The sequence below is a fragment of the Brassica napus genome, chromosome A8, assembly GCF_020379485.1.
Source record: "Brassica napus cultivar Da-Ae chromosome A8, Da-Ae, whole genome shotgun sequence".
Taxonomy (NCBI): Eukaryota; Viridiplantae; Streptophyta; class Magnoliopsida; order Brassicales; family Brassicaceae; genus Brassica; species Brassica napus.
Window position 1 is genome coordinate 12,215,784 of NC_063441.1, and position 19,598 is coordinate 12,235,381.

The 19,598-nt window shown below is 37.1% G+C and overlaps 2 protein-coding genes and 2 pseudogenes across 2 annotated transcripts; 1 reads left to right on the top strand and 3 right to left on the bottom strand.

Moving 5' to 3' along the window:
* Window positions 1–1,869: 1,869 nt before the first annotated feature.
* On the bottom strand, window positions 1,870–4,866 carry LOC125577346 (annotated as a pseudogene).
* Window positions 4,867–5,054: 188 nt separating this feature from the next.
* LOC125577347 (gibberellin 3-beta-dioxygenase 3-like) lies at window positions 5,055–10,352 on the bottom strand. Its single transcript, XM_048738765.1, has 3 exons — window positions 6,818–10,352; window positions 6,201–6,460; window positions 5,055–5,604 (listed from the first exon to the last, which is right to left on the bottom strand). Exons 1-3 carry the CDS (start codon window positions 7,348–7,350, stop codon window positions 5,279–5,281), a joined length of 1,119 nt encoding a protein of 372 aa, XP_048594722.1. The 5' UTR covers window positions 7,351–10,352; the 3' UTR covers window positions 5,055–5,278.
* Window positions 10,353–10,969: 617 nt separating this feature from the next.
* Window positions 10,970–14,715, top strand: LOC125577348 (annotated as a pseudogene).
* Window positions 14,716–14,888: 173 nt separating this feature from the next.
* Window positions 14,889–19,598, bottom strand: LOC106432160 (RNA polymerase II C-terminal domain phosphatase-like 1). Its single transcript, XM_013873007.3, has 13 exons — window positions 18,851–19,598; window positions 18,204–18,680; window positions 17,912–18,122; window positions 17,671–17,828; window positions 17,433–17,500; window positions 17,216–17,321; window positions 17,032–17,109; window positions 16,368–16,901; window positions 16,245–16,287; window positions 16,059–16,177; window positions 15,909–15,962; window positions 15,704–15,800; window positions 14,889–15,595 (listed from the first exon to the last, which is right to left on the bottom strand). The coding sequence occupies exons 1-13, from the start codon at window positions 19,157–19,159 to the stop codon at window positions 15,306–15,308; spliced, it is 2,544 nt and encodes an 847-aa protein (XP_013728461.2). The 5' UTR covers window positions 19,160–19,598; the 3' UTR covers window positions 14,889–15,305.

Consider the following 19,598-nt stretch of genomic DNA (forward strand, 5'->3'; position numbering starts at 1 on the left):
TAGTCATGTGGGCTACACTCGAGTCCAAGGGAGGTTACTGCGGAATGGTAAGTTAGTGGTTCCAAAAACATCACCGCTAGTGGGTCTCATACTATCTGAGTTCCATGACAGTAAGATGGGGGGTCACGGGGGCGTTAACAGAACGCAGAGAAGAATCAGTGAGTTGTTCTTTTGGGAGGGAATGCTCACAGACATCAGACGCTATGTAGCGCAGTGTCAAGTGTGCCAACGGAACAAGTATTCCACCCTGGCTCCCGGTGGCTTATTACAACCCTTGCCAATTCCGGTGCAAGTGTGGGAGGACATTGCTATGGATTTCGTGGAAGGGCTACCGAAGTCAGCGGGTTACAACACAGTAATGGTGGTGATTAACAGACTCACTAAATATAGTCACTTCATTGGCTTGAAACACCCCTTTACCGCTCCGGACGTCGCAATGGTGTTTACGCAAGAGATCATCAAACTTCACGGGTTCCCGCGCACCATTGTCTCAGATAGAGACAAGGTCTTTACCAGCCTCTTTTGGAAGGAACTATTCAGGCTTTCCGGAACACGGCTCTGTCTAAGCACGGCATATCACCCGCAGTCGGATGGGCAGACGGAGGTCACCAACAGAGGAATGGAAACCTATCTCCGTTGCTTCGCAGGCGATAAACCGAAAACTTGGTCTCAGTATTTGGCATGGGCGGAGTTCAGTTACAACTCTTCTTACCACACAGCGATCGCAATGACGCCATTCAAAGCTTTGTATGGTAGAGACCCTCCTACATGGGTGAGATACGAAACAGGCTCGACTGTGAATGCAGAGCTCGAGAAACAACTGCAGGAACGTGATGCTGCTCTGGTACTCCTTCGTGACCATCTCAACAAAGCTCAGCAGGTGATGAAGTTGAAAGCCGACGAGCATCGTCGGGAAGTGGAGTTCGCAGTTGGTGATATGGTCTTCCTCAAAATAAGACCTTATCGTCAGAAGTCACTCGCACGGCGTGCAAATGAGAAGTTAGCGGCCCGCTTCTATGGTCCTTTTGAAGTTGAAGCGCGAGTAGGACCAGTAGCTTACCGTCTGAAATTACCAGCGGGGTCCAAGATTCACAACACCTTCCATGTTTCTCAGATTAAGAAGGTCGTTGGAGAGATAAAAGAGTTTAACCCACTCCCTACTCATCTCTCGAGCGAAGGGGTGCTGGAAGCAGAACCAGAAGAAGTTTGGGACACAAGGGTCAATCAGGGGACTGGACAGGAGGAAGTGTTAGTCAAATGGAGGGGTTTACCAGCCTTTGATTGTACTTGGGAATGGAAGAGTACCATCCTTAAGCAGTTTCCTTACTTCGACCTTGAGGACAAGGTCAATTTGGATGGGAAGGGTAATGATACGTACGAGGCCAATCACCCACCGACTCTCTATCAGTACACGAGACGTAAGGCCTAGACGAAGTGAGAAAACAAATGAAGAGTTGTGGCCCAAAGAGTGTTGGTACTTGAAGGGCAAGTTCTAGAAGAATAAAAGGTAGTGAAGAAGTGATGACTCACCGGCAAAGGCACATGGGATGTCGCTATGAGCTGGCTACTATGAGGTCACACATTTGATAACATCGTAGTAGTATAAGTACGGAGAGAATATTGTGAGAGGGTATCATTTGGATGATCATTGTGTAGTGAGGTGAGAGAGTCTCTCATTGGTTTGTCCTACTGTAACCGTTTCTCGAGTAAAACAATATTTCCCCTTTCTCTTTCATAGATCTTAAAAAGTTCGATTACAAGTTCATAACAGTATGATTCAAGGACCACATGATAAGAGGATGTAAACACCAACTTGTTTCTGACTTTGTTATTCTTGTTCTTGATCATGTGATCAGTGCCTTATTATCCTCAGCTTCCACTGGTGCTGGTATTATGATTCATGCTCATGGTGTTGTTGAAGCGCTGTCTTGGCTTGTTTGGATCCTCTTGATTTACGCGGTAACTGTTATGATTATTAACATGCCCAACATGGTAATATCCTTGCGGAAACGACCCATCATTGAACACAGGGCGATTCATTGGTGGATAACTTCGAAATGGAAACACCATATCACCATACGTCTCAGGCAAAGAACCGAAATGGTTCCCTACAACAGCAGCAGAAGAAGAAGAACCACCAATAGATCCAAGAAAATCATTAGTCTCTTGACCATGTAAGAAAGGCTGATGATGATTAACCTGTTGGGTCTCAACAGGAACCACCTGAGCAACAGATGTTTGATCTATTCTGCTGCCACCAGCCGATATGTTCCTTAAAGTCCCACCATGAGTCCATAATCGACGACAATTCTTGCAGGTGTAGCGCGGCTAAGACACGCTATAGTTGTTGTAGTAACAGAACCTGATGTTGTCTGAGTTACACCTTGGACAAATTCGTGGTGGAGGCTTCTCTCTATTCACTTGACGGTTTCTCCTCACCAAAATATGCGAGTTATTCATTTCTCTCAAAAGCTATACTTGGTTTTATTGGTGGTGGTGTTGCTATGATGATTTTTAGTGTTGGGGAGTGGGTGTTATACAGGTTCCTGGGGCGTGGAAACTGAAGAAGAGATTCATTTTTTCTTTAACAGACTGAGATTGTGAGGATAACGTGTCAGAGATTTTGCATTAAAGAATTCTGGAGACCTATCTACACACAATAAACCTTAGGCTAAGCTTAGTCAAAACCAAGGCTCTCTTACTCTTAACTGTTGGATGTATATGAAAATTATAGAATCAAGAAGATATCATTAAATGAGTCAAGTGGTATAAACACAAACAAAATCTAGGGATATTAAGAATATAATGCCACCTTAAGGCAAGTGTTTATTATAAAAAGAGACAATGTGCCTGTATGCTCACATGCACGTTCATTGGGGCAGAAGATATGTTTTTTTTTTCATACAAAATCTTCATAAGATTATTATACTTAAATCCATACAAATGTTTAGTTGATAATTACCTAATATAAAGAAAATAAGTAGTTAAACAATAATATCGAATACCTATTTTTCGAAATCGACAAAACACTTATAAATTAACTTTAGTAGGGACTTACTAATAGTGATTAATTTGTTGTGATAAATTTGATTAATGATGTAATAGTGCTTTGTTAAGAGAAAATACAATGCGTGTAAGTGTGTGCCTTGCCTTCATTAGAGTTTATATTGGCACATCATAAGAGTTTATTGTTAAAACATATGCTTAATGACACGAGGAGGAAGACCAATAAAGTCATCTCATAAAGTTCAAGCAGTGGACTATGGTTGGTTAATTTGTTCTCCCTCACAATATACAAGAACAAATCAACCAAACATTCAGGTTTGAAACAGAGGAAGGTTCTCACATGAACACAATCCATTTGAGTGAGAGATGAAGAAAGAAAAAACAAACTCGTGTGTAACGCATGTACTTTGTCAACTATTTGAGCACTCCACGAAGCTCTTACTTCTTTGATATAGTTTCCTTTCTCCACGCCTGGTTAGGGTATTTCAGAAGACAGATCCTTTTGTACAGACTAGATGTTCAAGTAGATGTTTATCATTGAGTTTATTTATAGACCGAGAACCACAATGAAGTACACACAAAGGGGTTCGTGTTTGAGGGTTAAGCAGCAGAACGTTAAGAAACTGCTACGTTAGGCAACAGAACGTTGAGAAAGTCTCTTGCATTTTCATAATATGAAAGAGATATGGGTTTCCCTTCTTCCTCTCTTACTTACAACAAAGTCATGTGCCTCTACACGAAGATAGGTCAGAAGTTCCTGGTGTTCTGGATAAGGTGAAGGAAGAGAACGTTGCTCATGATAACTACAGTTTCAAGATTCTTGGAGGGCTTGTGGCTTACTGCTTATGTGGAAAAGGGTCCTTAAGATAACGCTTTCAAGTGTATGAAAACGTCTTTAGGTATAGAAGTGGGAAAGAGAAAATGGAGACCCGGGTTGAACAACTTTGATACTCTGTTGCAGAGCATGAAAGAAGACAATATTGTAACCAATGAAGAAGCCAGGGCGATTCTCACTACAAGAAGTCCCTGCTAATGAGTTTTTCTGCTTTTTTTTTTTGATGTCCGTGGGGGGATCTCAGGCAGTAAGTCCAGACTGACTAATCCCCACGAGACCTTCCATCCCGGCACGGTTATAGGCGGGAAGGTAGCCAAGATGACTCGAACCCTGGGCGAGCACTTCAGCTGGAGTTCCATTACCACTAGACCAAGAGCTCTTGATTGTTTTTCTGCTTCTTACTTTATGTGATTGCCAAAAAAAAAAAAAACCTTACGAGACAGTGTAATGATGAATGTGATATGAGTTTTGCTTCAACGAGACAGTGTAACAACCTTATATGTGATACCACAAGCACCAGAATCTTATGTTGTCAAGAACACTATCTAGACTGATTTTCATGGCATGAATGAATCTTTACTTAGCTGTGACTTATGTACAAATCATAAGCATGAGGAAGCAATCGAAAGATGATGTTTCCACCATAAAACGAAGCAGCAAGAGCCTGTCCGAATTGCTAAACACATTGAAGAGGAAGAAGGACGTTGAAAGAAGCGTTTCAGGGTCACTGGACGGTACCAGAGAATCCGTGCGTGCGGTTTCCCTATGTATACCACTCTTTTATGAGTTTTATTATGGTTCACTAGTCAAGCAAGTCAACCCACCACCTTTTCTACGTAAACTTTTTTGGTATAATTTGATTTTATTTCTTTTAATGTTGGCCAAATGATTTCAATTACTCAAACTGTAACATCTCTATTTTTAGTATATATCTTCGTGTATGTAGATAGACTTATAAAAATTGATTTGATTATATATATCATTAAAGTCTATTTTTTTGTCACTATCTAGAAAAAAAGACTTGGAAGTTGTATTTAAATTGGAATTGGAATAGTAAAATAATGAATGACCTATCAAGAAATAATTCACAATATTAATCAAACCACATAAGAAGACATGATAATTGCAAGGTTAGTAAATAAGTTTTTCAAACCTCCCAAATATTAACGAATCGATTATCGGCCGGATGATGAGATTCGCATGTGGAAGCCCGTTAACGAAGGCGGTTGGGGGTACAAACCTCCTTGTTCATTAACAAAAATCGAAAGATGAAACCCAACATTGAGCTAAACAGTAAATACAATACTTAATACAAAACTCTTCAACATATGTTTGTAGAAACTTTGACATAAAATAGGAAACACATAGAATACTCTTACAAATGTAACGACGTAAATTAAACAATAACCAAAGTAGACGTTACTTTTATTTTATGTTTCAGCAACGAAATAAACTCAAGGCTTCGTTAAAGTGTGTTGCTTTGGCTGCAAGGTACTCTTCCCATGTCAAACGGCGGTAGAGAGGAGGATGGTCCGTGTCGGCAGTCAACGGACCGATCTGAAGGTTCTTGGGTGGGCCTGAGAAATATGCGGCTGAGACACGGTGGTGCGTCTTGTTCACCACCGCACGGTGCATCGTACTTTTGAACCGTCCATTGGATATGATATGAGACAAATCTCCCATTATGACAACAAGACCTCCTTCTACTGGCTCCACTCCAATCCATCTCGACTTTTCTGCCTGTAGGTTTTGAATCTCTAAACCTGAACAATGCAATCCATGTTGCACAACGTACAGTTTTATGTTATTTTGGAATGGACGTATACATTTTGTAATATATGCGATTCGATCGCTTCCACTTATTAGTCACTTAAAAAATTATGTTATACATGCATTTTATAACAATTGTTTTATTTGGTTTTCAAAATTACTAGATATGAATAATCCACTGTGACCATTTAAGAATTTGCTAAAAAAGAAATTATAGTCAAAATAAGTAACATTATCCGGTTTCCAGAAGAATTATTGATCACTAGTTACTATAGTATGTATTTTTAAATCAATATTTAAACTTTTCTTTTTATAAATTTGACTCAAAATTAAATAACAGTGATATTATTAACCCATTCCCTCTAAATATTCTATCTACCCTTCTTTCATTTGGGATGTTCTAAAAAAAATGGAATTTAATTTAATATATATATATATATAGAGGAACAGTAGGAGCGGAATCTCAAGTATATACTTTATAATTTTGTTAAAATCAAGAATATATGGGTGCCAGATCGACGTGAGAGTAAACATTCGATAAATACAACTACAACTGAAATTTGGTAATCTCCTATGTATAATCACTGACCTGGAATGTTGCCTTGATAAAGGATGGTTAGTAGGGAAGAGTCAGTGTGAGGGGCTAAACCCATGGCTAGATCAGGGTCAGGGCAGACCGGATAGGAGTTCAACTGCAGAAAAGATTGGCTCGAGTCGGTTCTTGAACCAGTTATGTTTGGTACAAGCCATCTCAATTCTTTGTGTGTTAGTCCTAACGAACCCATCACCATGCTTACTAGTCTGTGACTCAAATTTGCCATTTCCTTCTGATACTCTTCTATCACATTGCTGCATTTTCAAGAAACCATATACAAGATGTTAAAAAGAAACTTTGTAATTATGTAAACTGAAGTTGAGTATTAGATATGATATCGCCGGAATTAGGACCCAAAAATTTACTAACTTATGATAATATCATATTGGATTTGGGCAAAACAACTTTCAATAAAACATATAGCATAATTTCCTACATTAGTGTTTCTCAGTTATATTTTTCAAAACTAATCATGTTTTTGTTGATAAAATAGTCTTAAGATTCGTCCAAAGATTTTATCCTTTGAGAAAATATGTGTTTATGCTGTGTTATTAGAGCCAAAGTACCATTATAATGTTATTGGTAAATATAATTGAGCCAAAAATATATACCAGAACTCGGCATGATCATCGGGCCATATGAGTGTAGCGTGACGCCGAAGAGAGGAATCCATAACGGAGAATCCCTCAGACCACATAAGCTTATCATAAAACATTGAGATCCGAACCACACCGTAACCAGTTGACTCGTCCGGTGATCGAACAGCTAGGATCTTACGATGCATGGGTAAAGAGAAAAGCCTTTTCATTTGGCACTCAACGTTGTGGAGTAACGAGAGTGGGACCCCATGGTCTGTGATATGAAACACACCCCATTCCTCACAGGCATGTCTTAGTAGCACTTTCTCAGGGCTGGATATGCTGATGACTGGAATGGGTCGGGTCATGGGTTCGGGTTCGAGCTCAGGTTTAGACCAAACATGAGAGTCCGGTAAGGTTTTGGTGTTGGTGAAGTCTAGTGGGATGATGCGGTCATGGTTCACGGGGTTGTTCTTGAATAGCTGTGCTACGGAACTCATGATATTATCTTTGTATTTTTTTTTTTGTTCTTTATTTCTTTTGAAGCTTGTAATGGATATGAACATTGTAGCTAGCTGTAGCGCAATATATAGAGTTTCAGAGAGTTATATGTGCACATATTTGTAAGATGTTATTTAATTTTGGCTATTTTTTTTCTCTACATATTTATGTATATTATAAATATGATTAAGATGAAATAAAGGATATATTTTGTCGTCTAGGAAAAGTAAATATCGAAAGGCATGCATTAACTCTATGTATGGATCTTGTAGTATGTTTTTTTAATTCAAAATGTAGCTCCTACGAAGATGAATTAAAGATCATATATTTCGTTAGCATGCTGACGTAAACAACTACATTCAGTCACAAATAAATACTATTCGTCTAAATATATTCAAAATGATTATTACCAAAAAAAAAATATTCAAAATGATTATTTTTCATTAAAAAAATATCGCAAAGTATGCAAAAATGCGATGGAAAGCAGGAAGCGTGACTCAGTTATTCGTCAATAGTCACAAAACATAGCGGATGGTAATAACTAATAATGGAAGTTTTAATCACACAATTCACAATTAAAATACATTTACTAGTAATACATAGTACATATGATATGTTTGCATTTTTTATAGTTTTGATGCATCATCATGCATGCGAAGTTGACTTTGTATTACTATGAAGATATATGCCTTATAGAAAATATTGGGTTCTTGATAATTAATGGAAAAGCATTTAAAGTTGTTCTCTCCATGAGTCTTGTCTAAACAGCTCAGGTGCTTTCTTTACAATTCAACCATACACAACTCTAACATACACGTGTGTCTTTCTTTTGTCCTTTTGTTCTTTTTCTCATCTTGTCTTAATTCTTTTTTGTCGTGTTTTCGTTCTGTTTCCATCTTTGTTCCATGCATGTACATTTCCTTAGTTTCGTCTTCTAGTTGTCGACCATGTTTAGACAATTATTTTCACTTTTACAAAACAATACAAATTAAAAATGGACAGCTCTATTAATTTAGTACGAGCTAGCTAGTAATGTTCGTAAAAAGCTGTATCGGCTCAGTATGGATGCAAAGCGCTCTATGACCAATGTAATTTTTTTTATCGTAAGCGGTGGCTTTAGGTAGACAGGGGGATACAACGGGCTAGATAGTAGATACCATTGATATGGGATTGGATGGTCTACGCTCTAGCAGTACTTTCAAAGTTTTAAGATGGTCTTATTGTTTTAGCTAAACATAAATTTATCGTTGCTCAAAAAAAAAAACAGAAATTTATCCAGTTCAATTTTTTTTGACATCATCTAGTTCAATTATACATCTGAATAAACATAAAGTATAGTTTTACATTATGAATAGAAATAAACTTCTTTGTTAACACTATAACTACAAAATCTATAATTATAAGCTTTTACCAAAATAAATAAATATAAATGAACACAGAGTTGTTGTTGGCAAGAAAAAGAAAAAAAGAATACGGAATATCATGTTTTCGGTTTTCAGTATCATACCTTTTTACAAAAATTCAGAAGCATCTATGTTATTAAAACTGAAGTATTTTTGATAATATTTAGAAACATGAATAAATGAGAATTGTTTGATAAATATGGATAGTAATATAAAAAGTATATTGTCCTTTTAATAAATTTATTAATATAATTACATTAATTATATTTATATATTTTACTCAGTTTAACAATTTCATTAATTATATTACTTTAACAATACATCACATCATTAATTATATTACCATAATAATAATAGTGCAAATTTTTATTTATTAGTTAATCAAAATTAACTTTGTGTCAATTATAAAATCAAAAATGTAAAATAAATGGGTTTTACATTTGGTTAAACGTTCAATTTAGTTTGTTTTACTAAAACTTTCTTTTTTGTATCAATCGGTGGAAAATTACATAGTCAAAAACATAATTCGAATACATGTTTTTTAAATAAAATAATAACTTAAATCAAAATAATAAAAGTGTATTACATTTATTGTCACTTAATTTTTCACTCCATATAATTATTTTACTAAATAAAATATTCTTTCTATTTAACTTAATTTAGCCAAACACATAGAAATAGTCACTTTTATTAGTTAATATAATCAGTTAGGCATGAACAATTGATATCTATTTAGGTATGTGTTATTCTTTTCGGGTATATATTTTTTTTTTAAATTAGGCTCCGCTTGAATATTATAAATTTATATGTTGAGTTGGGTCCTTCTTGGTCTGGATAGGTTATGATGTAGAAGAACCTAAAAATATCTAACTAACAAATGTATGTGAAACAGGTTCAGATATTTGTACCAAAAATAACCATATTACTCATTCGATCCAGATCTTTTGAATAAAATTAGTTATATTACGACACATCTAAAATATATAAAACTAATTATGAAAAACAAACATCAATGTATAAAATGTAAGAACCAATACTCGGACGGATGCGCGGATCAATCTCTAGTTCAACTTTACAATTGAGAATTTGCACTCCTTATACACCACTAATCCCGTAATTTGCAAATATGGAACTTCAACTATTCACTTTCAATAATGGCTACGTTGCCCCTATCATTCCTTAACGAACCTTTTTTTTTTCTTGTTCTTGTCTATAGACATTTTTCTCTCTAATTAGTTTACGGCTGGAGTTACTTTTTCTTGGTTTTTAACGACTTTACATACTTCTCGCCTGAGGACTTCTTCCTTGCTTTATGAATTTTACATGTCCAAATTCTCCTCTCAGTAACGTGATTATGTTTTAGGCCCTGTTCGTTTGCTCACCCAAGTAATCCATCTGGGTGAAGATGCAAATTGATGTTCGTTTTGTGCATTATAAATGACAAAAATGACTTTTTAAAATCAAAATATTATTTTCAAACTGTAAATTCTATTTTTTGCATATACATATTTTTGCTATACATTTTGTCGCCAAAACCGAAAAACATCATTTCCCGCCAAAACCGAAAAACAGAATTTTCCCGCCAAAACTGAAAAACGTAATTTTACCGCCAAAACCGGAAAATGAAAATTTCCCACCAAAACCGGAAAAACTCATTTTCCGCCAAAATCGGAAAAATGTATTTCCCGCCAAAACCGGAAAATATATTTTCCCGCCAAAACCGCAAAAATGCTTTTCCCGCCAAAATCGCGATAAAAAAACTTTTCCCGCAAAATCATGAAAAAAACTTTTCCCGTCAAAAACACTTTTTCCGCTAAAACTTCAAAACACACTTTTCCGTCCAAACCGCAAAAACGTATTTTTCCGCCAAACCCATAAAACGTATTTTTCCGCCAAAACCATAAAAATGCACTTTTCCGCGAAAACACATATTTTCTCAAAAACCGCAAAAATATCTTTGGACAAAACCGTAAAAACGCTGCCGAAACGTAAAAAAATTATATTTTAGTCATTTTATTAACAAGTCCACCTGGATGCAGATGAAAGTTAAAAAATGAAAAGCAAACGAACATAGTTGCATTCAGATGATTCATCTGGATGCATGAACGAAATGAAGAAACAAACAACATCCATATAGAACATCTGGATAAGACATCTAAATGGACCAAACGAACAGGGCCTTATTCGCTAAGCTAGTTACTTTATTTATCATTAGTTAGTTTTAGTTTCCCATGTGTTATAAAAAAACATTTTTATTTAGTTAAAATATTTACACCCCCATATCTTATAATCAATATTTCATATTTAATATATAAATATATATATATATATATATATATATATGTATCTATAAAATAAAATTTGTTTATATCTATATGTATATATATCAAGTTATGTGTTTTTGGTATGTGTGGAGAGTCTGAAGTTATGTATTATGTAGAGTGTCTGAGTAACTTTGGTGGATGTCGAATGATCTTGTATACAAGCCTCATATTCACAAAATAATTCATCCGTCCACAATCGTGTTTGTGGATGCGGCAAAAACCAATAAACTGCATATCATAGTCATGGATGTGAGCACACATTATCGCAACAACTCGTTCCAACTTTTTAGATCTACTCCAGAGGGGATAATCCAAAGCTAAGTTCCTCCCCCTCCACAGATCTCGATGGAAATTATTGCCACCATTCACCATCAAACTCTAAATGCCAACCTCTCCAGAGATTGCTCTACATACGGCTCGTCGGAACACCATAAGACCGCCGTCTTCTAACCTGCAACATTTCCACCGCAGACGGATCTAGTACAAGTCGCATCCAACAACCGTCAGAGACACTGTCCATACCGTCGGAGAGAGCGAAATCCACTGGAGTAGATACACAAACTCTGTTAAGGGAAGAACGACTCTTTGCTTTAGTCAAGAGAGACTTCTAGATTTTTTTTAAAAAAAATGATAATCTAGAACACCGACATAAACACATTTTTTATTTCTTTAGTTTTTAGATTTTTTGCAGGAAAAAAAAATATTATTGACAGTGAGGAGAAGAGAAGATTTGTAATGGATGAGATTGTTTTTAGTTAGGTAAAATGGAAGGGCTTGTTAGTCAATACACCGTTAGAAAGTACACTACATGTCTAAAGTATGTGTAAACGTAAAGAAAGAGTAGAAAAGTAGGTCTAGGTGTAATTTTTTCTTTCTCTCTATTCTCTACTAAATTTATTTCCTACGAGAAATTTAATATTTCTCCTTCAGAAAAATCCATAAATTTATCAGTTTGTTTTATTCGTCTTTAGTTCGTTCTTTGACAGAAAAAAAAAGTAAATGTTTTTTTTCTATTTCATTCGATTTCGTTTGAAATCTCATATTTTTGTTTGTTTCTTTTGTGGGTTTTGTGAATTTTAATCAGCGTTATGTTTTCTTTTCGGACGTTGGCGTGGCGGATCTCAAATTAGATCTTCATTTTTAACTTATATTATAGTGTCTACAACGATGATATCAAGGTTCAAAATTCAATATGAGGAAAGATGGTGGCTTTGAAATTTATCTTAGTAGGTCTTTTCTAATTTTGAGCTGGGATTTTGTTGTATGAGCTTTTCTCAGAGGTTGGGGACCTTAAGCGTTATGGGATTCACAATGATAGGAGTGGAAGATCCATGGTACTCTATAACTCATCTTCTCGAAGCTTGAACTCCTCCATGACTGCGCCAACACGGGACCACCAGACTTCCTCATCGTTGCTCGATGCCATCTCGTCTAGTAAGCTTTGCAGAGTTGCCAGAACCGGGGCCAGGCCGCCTCAGTGTCCACATGCTCAAGAGGTTGCATTTGGGGTCGAGAGAGGTGAATCAGTCACCACATCTGATCGATTTGCAGCATACATGACTAAAGGATCGAGAATTGTAACTAATAATAACGAATATCGGGTAACTGATATATACTACTTAACTTACAAGAATAATTTACAGATTTGAGTCAATACTGATAATCAACTACTTATAGAAAAATCCAACTAACAATAATGTCCGGATAATAATTTTAGTTAGCCGACCACTAACATAAATAACCAACCATTAAATAATTTTGAAGAACCTGCATTAACCACTTGAATAATCTTCGGGTTTGAGTTTATAGGGATAACCAACTACTTATCGGAAAACCCAACTAACAATAATGATATCCGGATAATTGATATACACTGCTTAACTTAATGGATACGAGATTAATCTACGAACACACTGATTTTTTATTCTATCATCTGTGCTGAAATATTATGCTTTTCATTGATTACAATAACGTTAAGTGTGTCGTTTATGGAACACCACGTTTTCCAAGATTTATGGAATTCGACAAATGCAAACGTTGTACTCTGTGTTTTACAGTTTTGGCAAATTAATTGGAGAGTAGGTAATGTATTGTACTTATTTTAAATCAAAAGTGTTAGAGCTGATTTTATCTGAATATTTTGCTAATATTATTTTGTCTCTCATTGATAAGGTCGACTGAAGAACGTTACTAAGATTGATGGTTTTTCTAAAATTGTCTTTGAGCTCAATTATGTTCCAGAAATCGATGCTTTCTGAATGAAGTAATACCTTTCGTTTACTGATTTTGTTAAATAATTGTGTTTAGTTTCGTAAGCTGATATCCTTTCTTATTACTCTTAATATGACTACAAGCGAAGAGTTCTGAATACACTTTTCACAGTAATTGTGATTTTTTTAGTTTTCTATTTATTTGTTCTTTTATAGTTTGTTCCTTTCATATTTTATTATTCTATTTCCTATGTTTCGTTTTATCTTATATCCATAATTTATATTATGAAAGCAAATTATTTTGCCTGTGTTTCATTTTTGCTTTAATTCATAACTAATTTTATATAAGTCTTTGTTTATTCTTATGGATTCACTTTCATGATCTATACTTCAATTACACACAATAAATAACACAAGTTAAAAAGAAATGTAGCTTACTTATATAGACATATACACAATTTCTTTCTGTCGTTTATTATATAACATATAATATTATGAGTATGATTTTTACATTTCTAATTAATACCTATTCATTATAATTTATTTTAGTTAATTTATCCTGCGCAGGGCGCCTGGATTATCACCTAGTCGAAGTTAAAAACAAAGATGCACGCCCAAATGGAGAAATGTATATGTTGACATGTTGCAATATCAACGTTAACCAATCTGCTAATTAGGCTTATTTTGTTTTTTTATAAGTAATTAAGCTTATTTATTTAACTATCGTTTCCAACAATAGCTATACTATTATATTATCACTCCGAACCCGAAAGCGAATTCATTGAAAAAAAACTCAACATAAACCATAGTAGAATACTGAGTTCGGGCATCACATGCAAGCTTGTCAGTCATTATGTATGAGTTTGCGTAATTATAGTTATTGTAGATACTGTTTGAAAGCAGAAAAAGAGATCAAGACACTAGTTATGCTTAACAAAACAGAATCCAACAAAGGTCTCACCGAGCTTCAGAGAATGGGGACATGTCTCGTGATCGCGGTAATGGCGATGATATCAGCAGGAACAGTGGAGATATACAGACTGAAACACAAGGAGTCGGTTTCAAACTCGAGCTCATTGAGCATTTTCTGGCAAGTACTTCAGTACATGATGATTAGGTGCATCAGAAGTGTTCATGTACGTTGGTCAGCTTGAGTTCTTCAACAGCCACGCTCCAACAGGGTTAAAGAGCTTTGCAAGCGCGCTGTGTATGGCTTCAATATCGCTAGGGAACTACGTTAGTAGTCTGCTGGTGTCCATCGTCATGAAGATCTCTACAAGAGAAGATTTTCTTGGTTGGATCCCTGGGAATCTCAACAAAGGGCACTTGGACAGATTCTAACCGCAACTGATTTTGTGGTTTACCTGGTTTGCGCGAAATGGTATAAGTATATATATCAAGTCTGAATCAAGTTTCTCTGAGTCCATGGCTGAAGAGGAAGTCTGAGTCCAGAAGCCAAAATTTTTGCTGTGAAGCTCTGGACAGTAAATGTCCAAACCTGAGCTAGTTCTGTCGAATAAACTGGTGTTGTGCTATTCTTTTGGGCTACTTGTGTGCAAAGTTTTGTTAATGATTCTAAATAAAGACAGTTGATGATTCCACTCACAGTTATTGTAACTTTTTTTCTCATAAAATATTGAATCAGGGAAGCTCAAACAGTTGATAATAACACGGTAAAAATTACATTTATAAAATCAACATCTTTTTGTCTGAATGGAAACATAAACTGTTGTAAAACTGCAGAAAAGCTTTAAGGGAAACAATTAAACTAGCTTTACTGACTTCTACCGAGTAAGTTACAGCCTGAGAAGAAGCCAAAACGTGTATGCTTTAGGCCTTGTCTGTGTAGTACTACTCGGTGTCCCTCCAGCTGTTGGTTCGATTCTTTCTGATAGATTATACAAAAATCTTGATTTTTCACACATGTTATAATACAAGAGACGACAGCAAAACCTCTCTTCTCTCTCTCTCTCCCTTCGTCTGGTACATCGTTTTTGTGAAGGGAACTTGTCAAAGAATTTGTCGTCGTAGCTGGTGGCGCTTTAGCAATAGAGAATGTGCTTTGTTCATGACGTGATTTTGGTTAAGAATATCTTCCTGAAGATGGCATCCGTTGCATCGACGACCTTTGAAAGTCTGGCTTTAGACGCTTGTTTGACATCCCACCGAACGATCGTGGAGATCCTTGTCGCTTATGCAAAGGAAGCATTGATCTAGAAGGAACTGCCATCGCTGTTTCATCTCTGGCAAATGGCAGATTATCAAACGTATTTGCATTTCCTCCCATAATCATATTGCCATTAGCCAAGGGGCTAGCAATAGCATCCCTGTGGCTTGGCCCTGCGTCACCATTTGCAACAGACAAATATATATCTGCAGAACAAATGTGAAATGAATCAGCCTATTAACATCCACTCAGAGATCACAAGTCCCAACAAGTCTCTCAGCAGACAAAGTTTAAAACGCGAAAGAACGTCTTACCAGCTAAGTTCTGGAGAGAAAGTTCAGCAGCCTTTTGCAGGGCTTCTCGTCTCGATTTGCCAATCCCTTCTCCGACTTTTTTACCAGAGAACCAAGCCTGCAAAAGAAAAGCATACATAGATTACATGAACCATTTGACATAATCAACAAAACACTCATCTAAGGGAAGAAAGGATCTCAATGATTACTCAGAGCTATTAAGTACCTCAACAGAGAACCGCAAATCTGTACTAGCAACCAACCCCGGTCTGTAGTCCACCTACAAATGTCATGGAATATATTATAAAACTATAAATCAAGTCACGAAATGGAATCAATGTGTAATCAAGTAACATGATGATGATGATCCACACACCTTAGTTCCACATTTAATAGCAATCTCATGTAGAGCTTCAGCTGGATTCTCTGTTGCTGAGACACTTCGTCCAATATCACTGATCCTAGAAGAAGATTGATTCCAAGATGCCTCTTCCCCTATAGAGTACATCTCAAGTCAGTAATTTATCCTCGGAACCAGATGATACAAAGAAGAATGGCTTACCATAGAAAGGATGAGAGCCTGGTAGATTGTTGTTTGGACGTAACTGCAAATAATATGTCAGTGAGTACTAAACACCAACAAAAGTGACGACTAAAACCATTGGTAGAATAAGATTAGTTGTACCTCCTTTGGTAGTCTACGATTCTCATGAGGCATCCTGTCAGATTGATGGCGTGGCCTTTCAGAATCCACTGGATATTCTTTGGAGACAGTTCGGCGAAGAGTAGCTGGATCCATGTCCTCAACAGGAAACCAACCATTTCTTGGCTGCGCCTGTGGAGGTGGAGCTTGAACTGGAGGTCTCTGAGGAAACGGAGGTTCACTTGGAGCAGCATCTCTACTATCTTGTCCATGCTGCAATATGAGGAGCCTCCTCCTAGTATCTGGATCTAACTCTGATTCAGGTACCTCGCCTTCCTCTCTAGCAGGAGAACTCTGCAAGCTTGGTTCTGAAGGAACCAAGAGTTTAGCTATTGATATAGGTTGTTGAAACTGGATACTTGGAAAGGCCATCGCTGATGGTTGTGGTGCTTGTTGCACGACAGGTACTGCTACTGGCACTGGAGCGGAAACAGAAACAGAAGCCATAGGGTACTGAACGGGAGCAGCTATCCTTGGATCTATATTAGCAGCCGGAAGGACAACTGAAATTGCCTCCTGAATAAAAAGGAAAGATGTATTTAACTCTCATCATTGAACAGAACAAGAAGCAATGTTTACTGCAGATGGTATCATTAATGGACCACCACAGTAACTTTGTAACAACAGACGCTAAGAATGTAATTACCTTCAGTCTTCTCTCAACTTCAGCCATCCCGTCCAAGGAAAGTGGATCTTTGTTCTCATTCAAACCAGATGTTTCGTCCTACATTGAAAAGAGGATTAGCTACTGGGAGGCCGTTTATAGAGAGAGTAAAATCTACAGTGTAGCATAGAAGTGACACAAGCCATTAACAAGAACCACGACTAACCTCAGGCACTAAGTAATGGCTGACATCAGGTGGAGATGGAATATCCTCAACATCATTCTCATAAGATATTTCAGCAATCCTTTGTAGCAGACTATCATCAAAATCCCTATTACCAAGTTCAAACACTCTTTCACCGTCAGAATGTACCAAGGAAGCATCCTTGATCTAGTAGAGACGTCATGGAAACAAACGTCTATAATCAAATTTTACATCTTACCTGAAAAATCCACCTCTGACACGGCAAGCAACATTTCTGGTAACACACAGTACCGGTGTAGCAGCAGCCTACAGAAAAGGAAATGAACTATATATGTAACACCATTCATTTAAAAGATTCAAGACTATGACTTCTGATGCAAATTGGGCTCAAACCAATCCCCACAACGACCCAGATTCACATGCTTCTGCAATTTTCATATCCAATTACTCTACCAAAGTAACCAAACTATACTTACTTCAGCTTGAGGAGAATAGTAGGGAACGAATGCAGGAACCACATACACCCTTGGCTGATCCTTCTCTTCCCAAACTTTCAGCCGATCATCAATTACCATTGCCATCTTAGGATGGCAGGTTGCATCAGGAAACACGTTGACCAATGATTTTTTAAAACCTGTCGTGGTTAATTACAAGCTTGTAAGAAGTCATACCATGATCACCAATAAGCAGGAATAAGTTAGTAACAAAAAAATGTACCAGATTTTACACAAACAATGCGAGCTAGCAAGTCACTTGCGTTGATCAAATTCCCTTCTGGATCAAGGAGCCTCCACATCTCTAAGGCGTAGTCTCTCTCAGCCATTGTGCAAACATATACTTCAAAACGCTTGCGCCCTTTCGCTGTCAAATAGCTTCGAAGTTCCTCCCATGAAGGCCTCATCCTCACAAGAACACTTGTATCACGAATCTGTGCGTACAGATTGCAACTGAATCAGTCAAAATTTCAAGGAAAACACAGATACATATACCAACTTCAATATTTGCCTACCATGGGATTAATGCGAGTCAGGATAATATTCTTCTCTGGCAGCCTTATCAGTGGACGGACAAGAGGCTGATGGTTCTCAGACAAGGCAGGAACAAGTTCTGACTGCACTTTAACCACCTCCCCATTATCAATAACCTGGTCACTTTCAATATACTGCTTCAACAGATTCCTGTCATCTTGATAACGCTTCATCTCAGCCACCATAGCCGCAATGCGTTGAGGGTCCCCCTCGTTGTTTATCCTCCGCTGCAACCCCTCAATCTTATCCTCAAACGTGCGCGTGGTGTTGGCCACCACAAGGGTTTCATCAAGATCAAAGACAATACCTAGACATCTGAGATTCAGCATGACAAGACATGAATCATAAATCCCAGGAGCTACTGTAAATGCCCAGAAGCAAGGACGGTCGTTGTTGATGTTCTCAGCATACATGGCTACCAAATGCAGCTCTTCCTCACCTAGAGACATTACTGCCGTCTGCAAGAACCAACAATCACATATAAGAAGGAAAACATTACTCATATGGAAACAAGTCAAGCTATGTCTTCATATGCTAGTAAACAACACAAGACCTGAAGCTAAATGATGACCCAACACAAGCCTAAATCAGAGTGAGGTTTAGATGTTCGATGAGGTAATAGTATTACCTTGTTGCCCCTAAGGCATGACGAGTAGAGGAGACTGAGCTGCTCCTGGGCAGGAGAAGGTGAAGCTTCCAACTTGAAACAAAGGCCACAAGATGAAACAGTAGCAAGCACTGCAAGAGGAGGACATCTCTCGCTAGGTTGAGAGAAACGGCTGATTCTGATACCCATTCCCATCTTCACTTTCTCCATCACTCTCCTCTGCTTCATCACATGGTCTTCTTGATGTGATTCCCTTGGAGGGCAAATCTCCATTTCCCCAACTCTTCCATCTTCAAGATACACTTGGACTCTATTACTGTTGTTATACATAACTTTGCCTTGTCCTTGCAGATCAAATGGATATGTCTCTTGTCAAAAGTCAAATTCGTTTCTAAAAAATCTTTACTTTTTTGGTCGTTGGGTCTCTATTGCTTGATTGATTGGTGAATTGGATCCGAGAAAGGAAACGTTTTGATAGATGGGTAGATGAAAAGGATGAATCTTTACTGTTTTTTCTTTTGGTTTTACGATTAAGAATTTGTCAGATCTGTAATTACCGATGATGATGAATCAACAAAATAAAAAGAAAAGCCTAATTCTTCATCTTCTCCGATGAATGATGTATGAATCTTTAGTTTTTTTTTTGTTGAATTGGGAGAAAATAGTTTTCTTTAGTTCTAAAACTAGAAGCGGCCAATATTGCTGCAAGAGGAGAAACCCTAAGATCCAGAGAGAGATTACCAAAGTGTTTTAGATTGTGAATAGAAAT

Coding starts and splice junctions, on each gene's coding strand:
- LOC125577347 (XM_048738765.1), bottom strand. CDS start 7,350: ATGTTCATATCCATTACAAGCTTCAAAAGAAATAAAGAACAAAAAAAA. Junction 6,461..6,817: donor GATGATCATGCCGAGTTCTG/GTATATATTTTT, acceptor TTGAAAATGCAG/CAATGTGATAGAAGAGTATC. Junction 5,605..6,200: donor TTATCAAGGCAACATTCCAG/GTCAGTGATTAT, acceptor TGCATTGTTCAG/GTTTAGAGATTCAAAACCTA.
- LOC106432160 (XM_013873007.3), bottom strand. CDS start 19,159: ATGTATAACAACAGTAATAGAGTCCAAGTGTATCTTGAAGATGGAAGA. Junction 15,801..15,908: donor ATTTGCGGTTCTCTGTTGAG/GTACTTAATAGC, acceptor TTTCTTTTGCAG/GCTTGGTTCTCTGGTAAAAA. Junction 15,596..15,703: donor TTCTCTCCAGAACTTAGCTG/GTAAGACGTTCT, acceptor TTTGTTCTGCAG/ATATATATTTGTCTGTTGCA.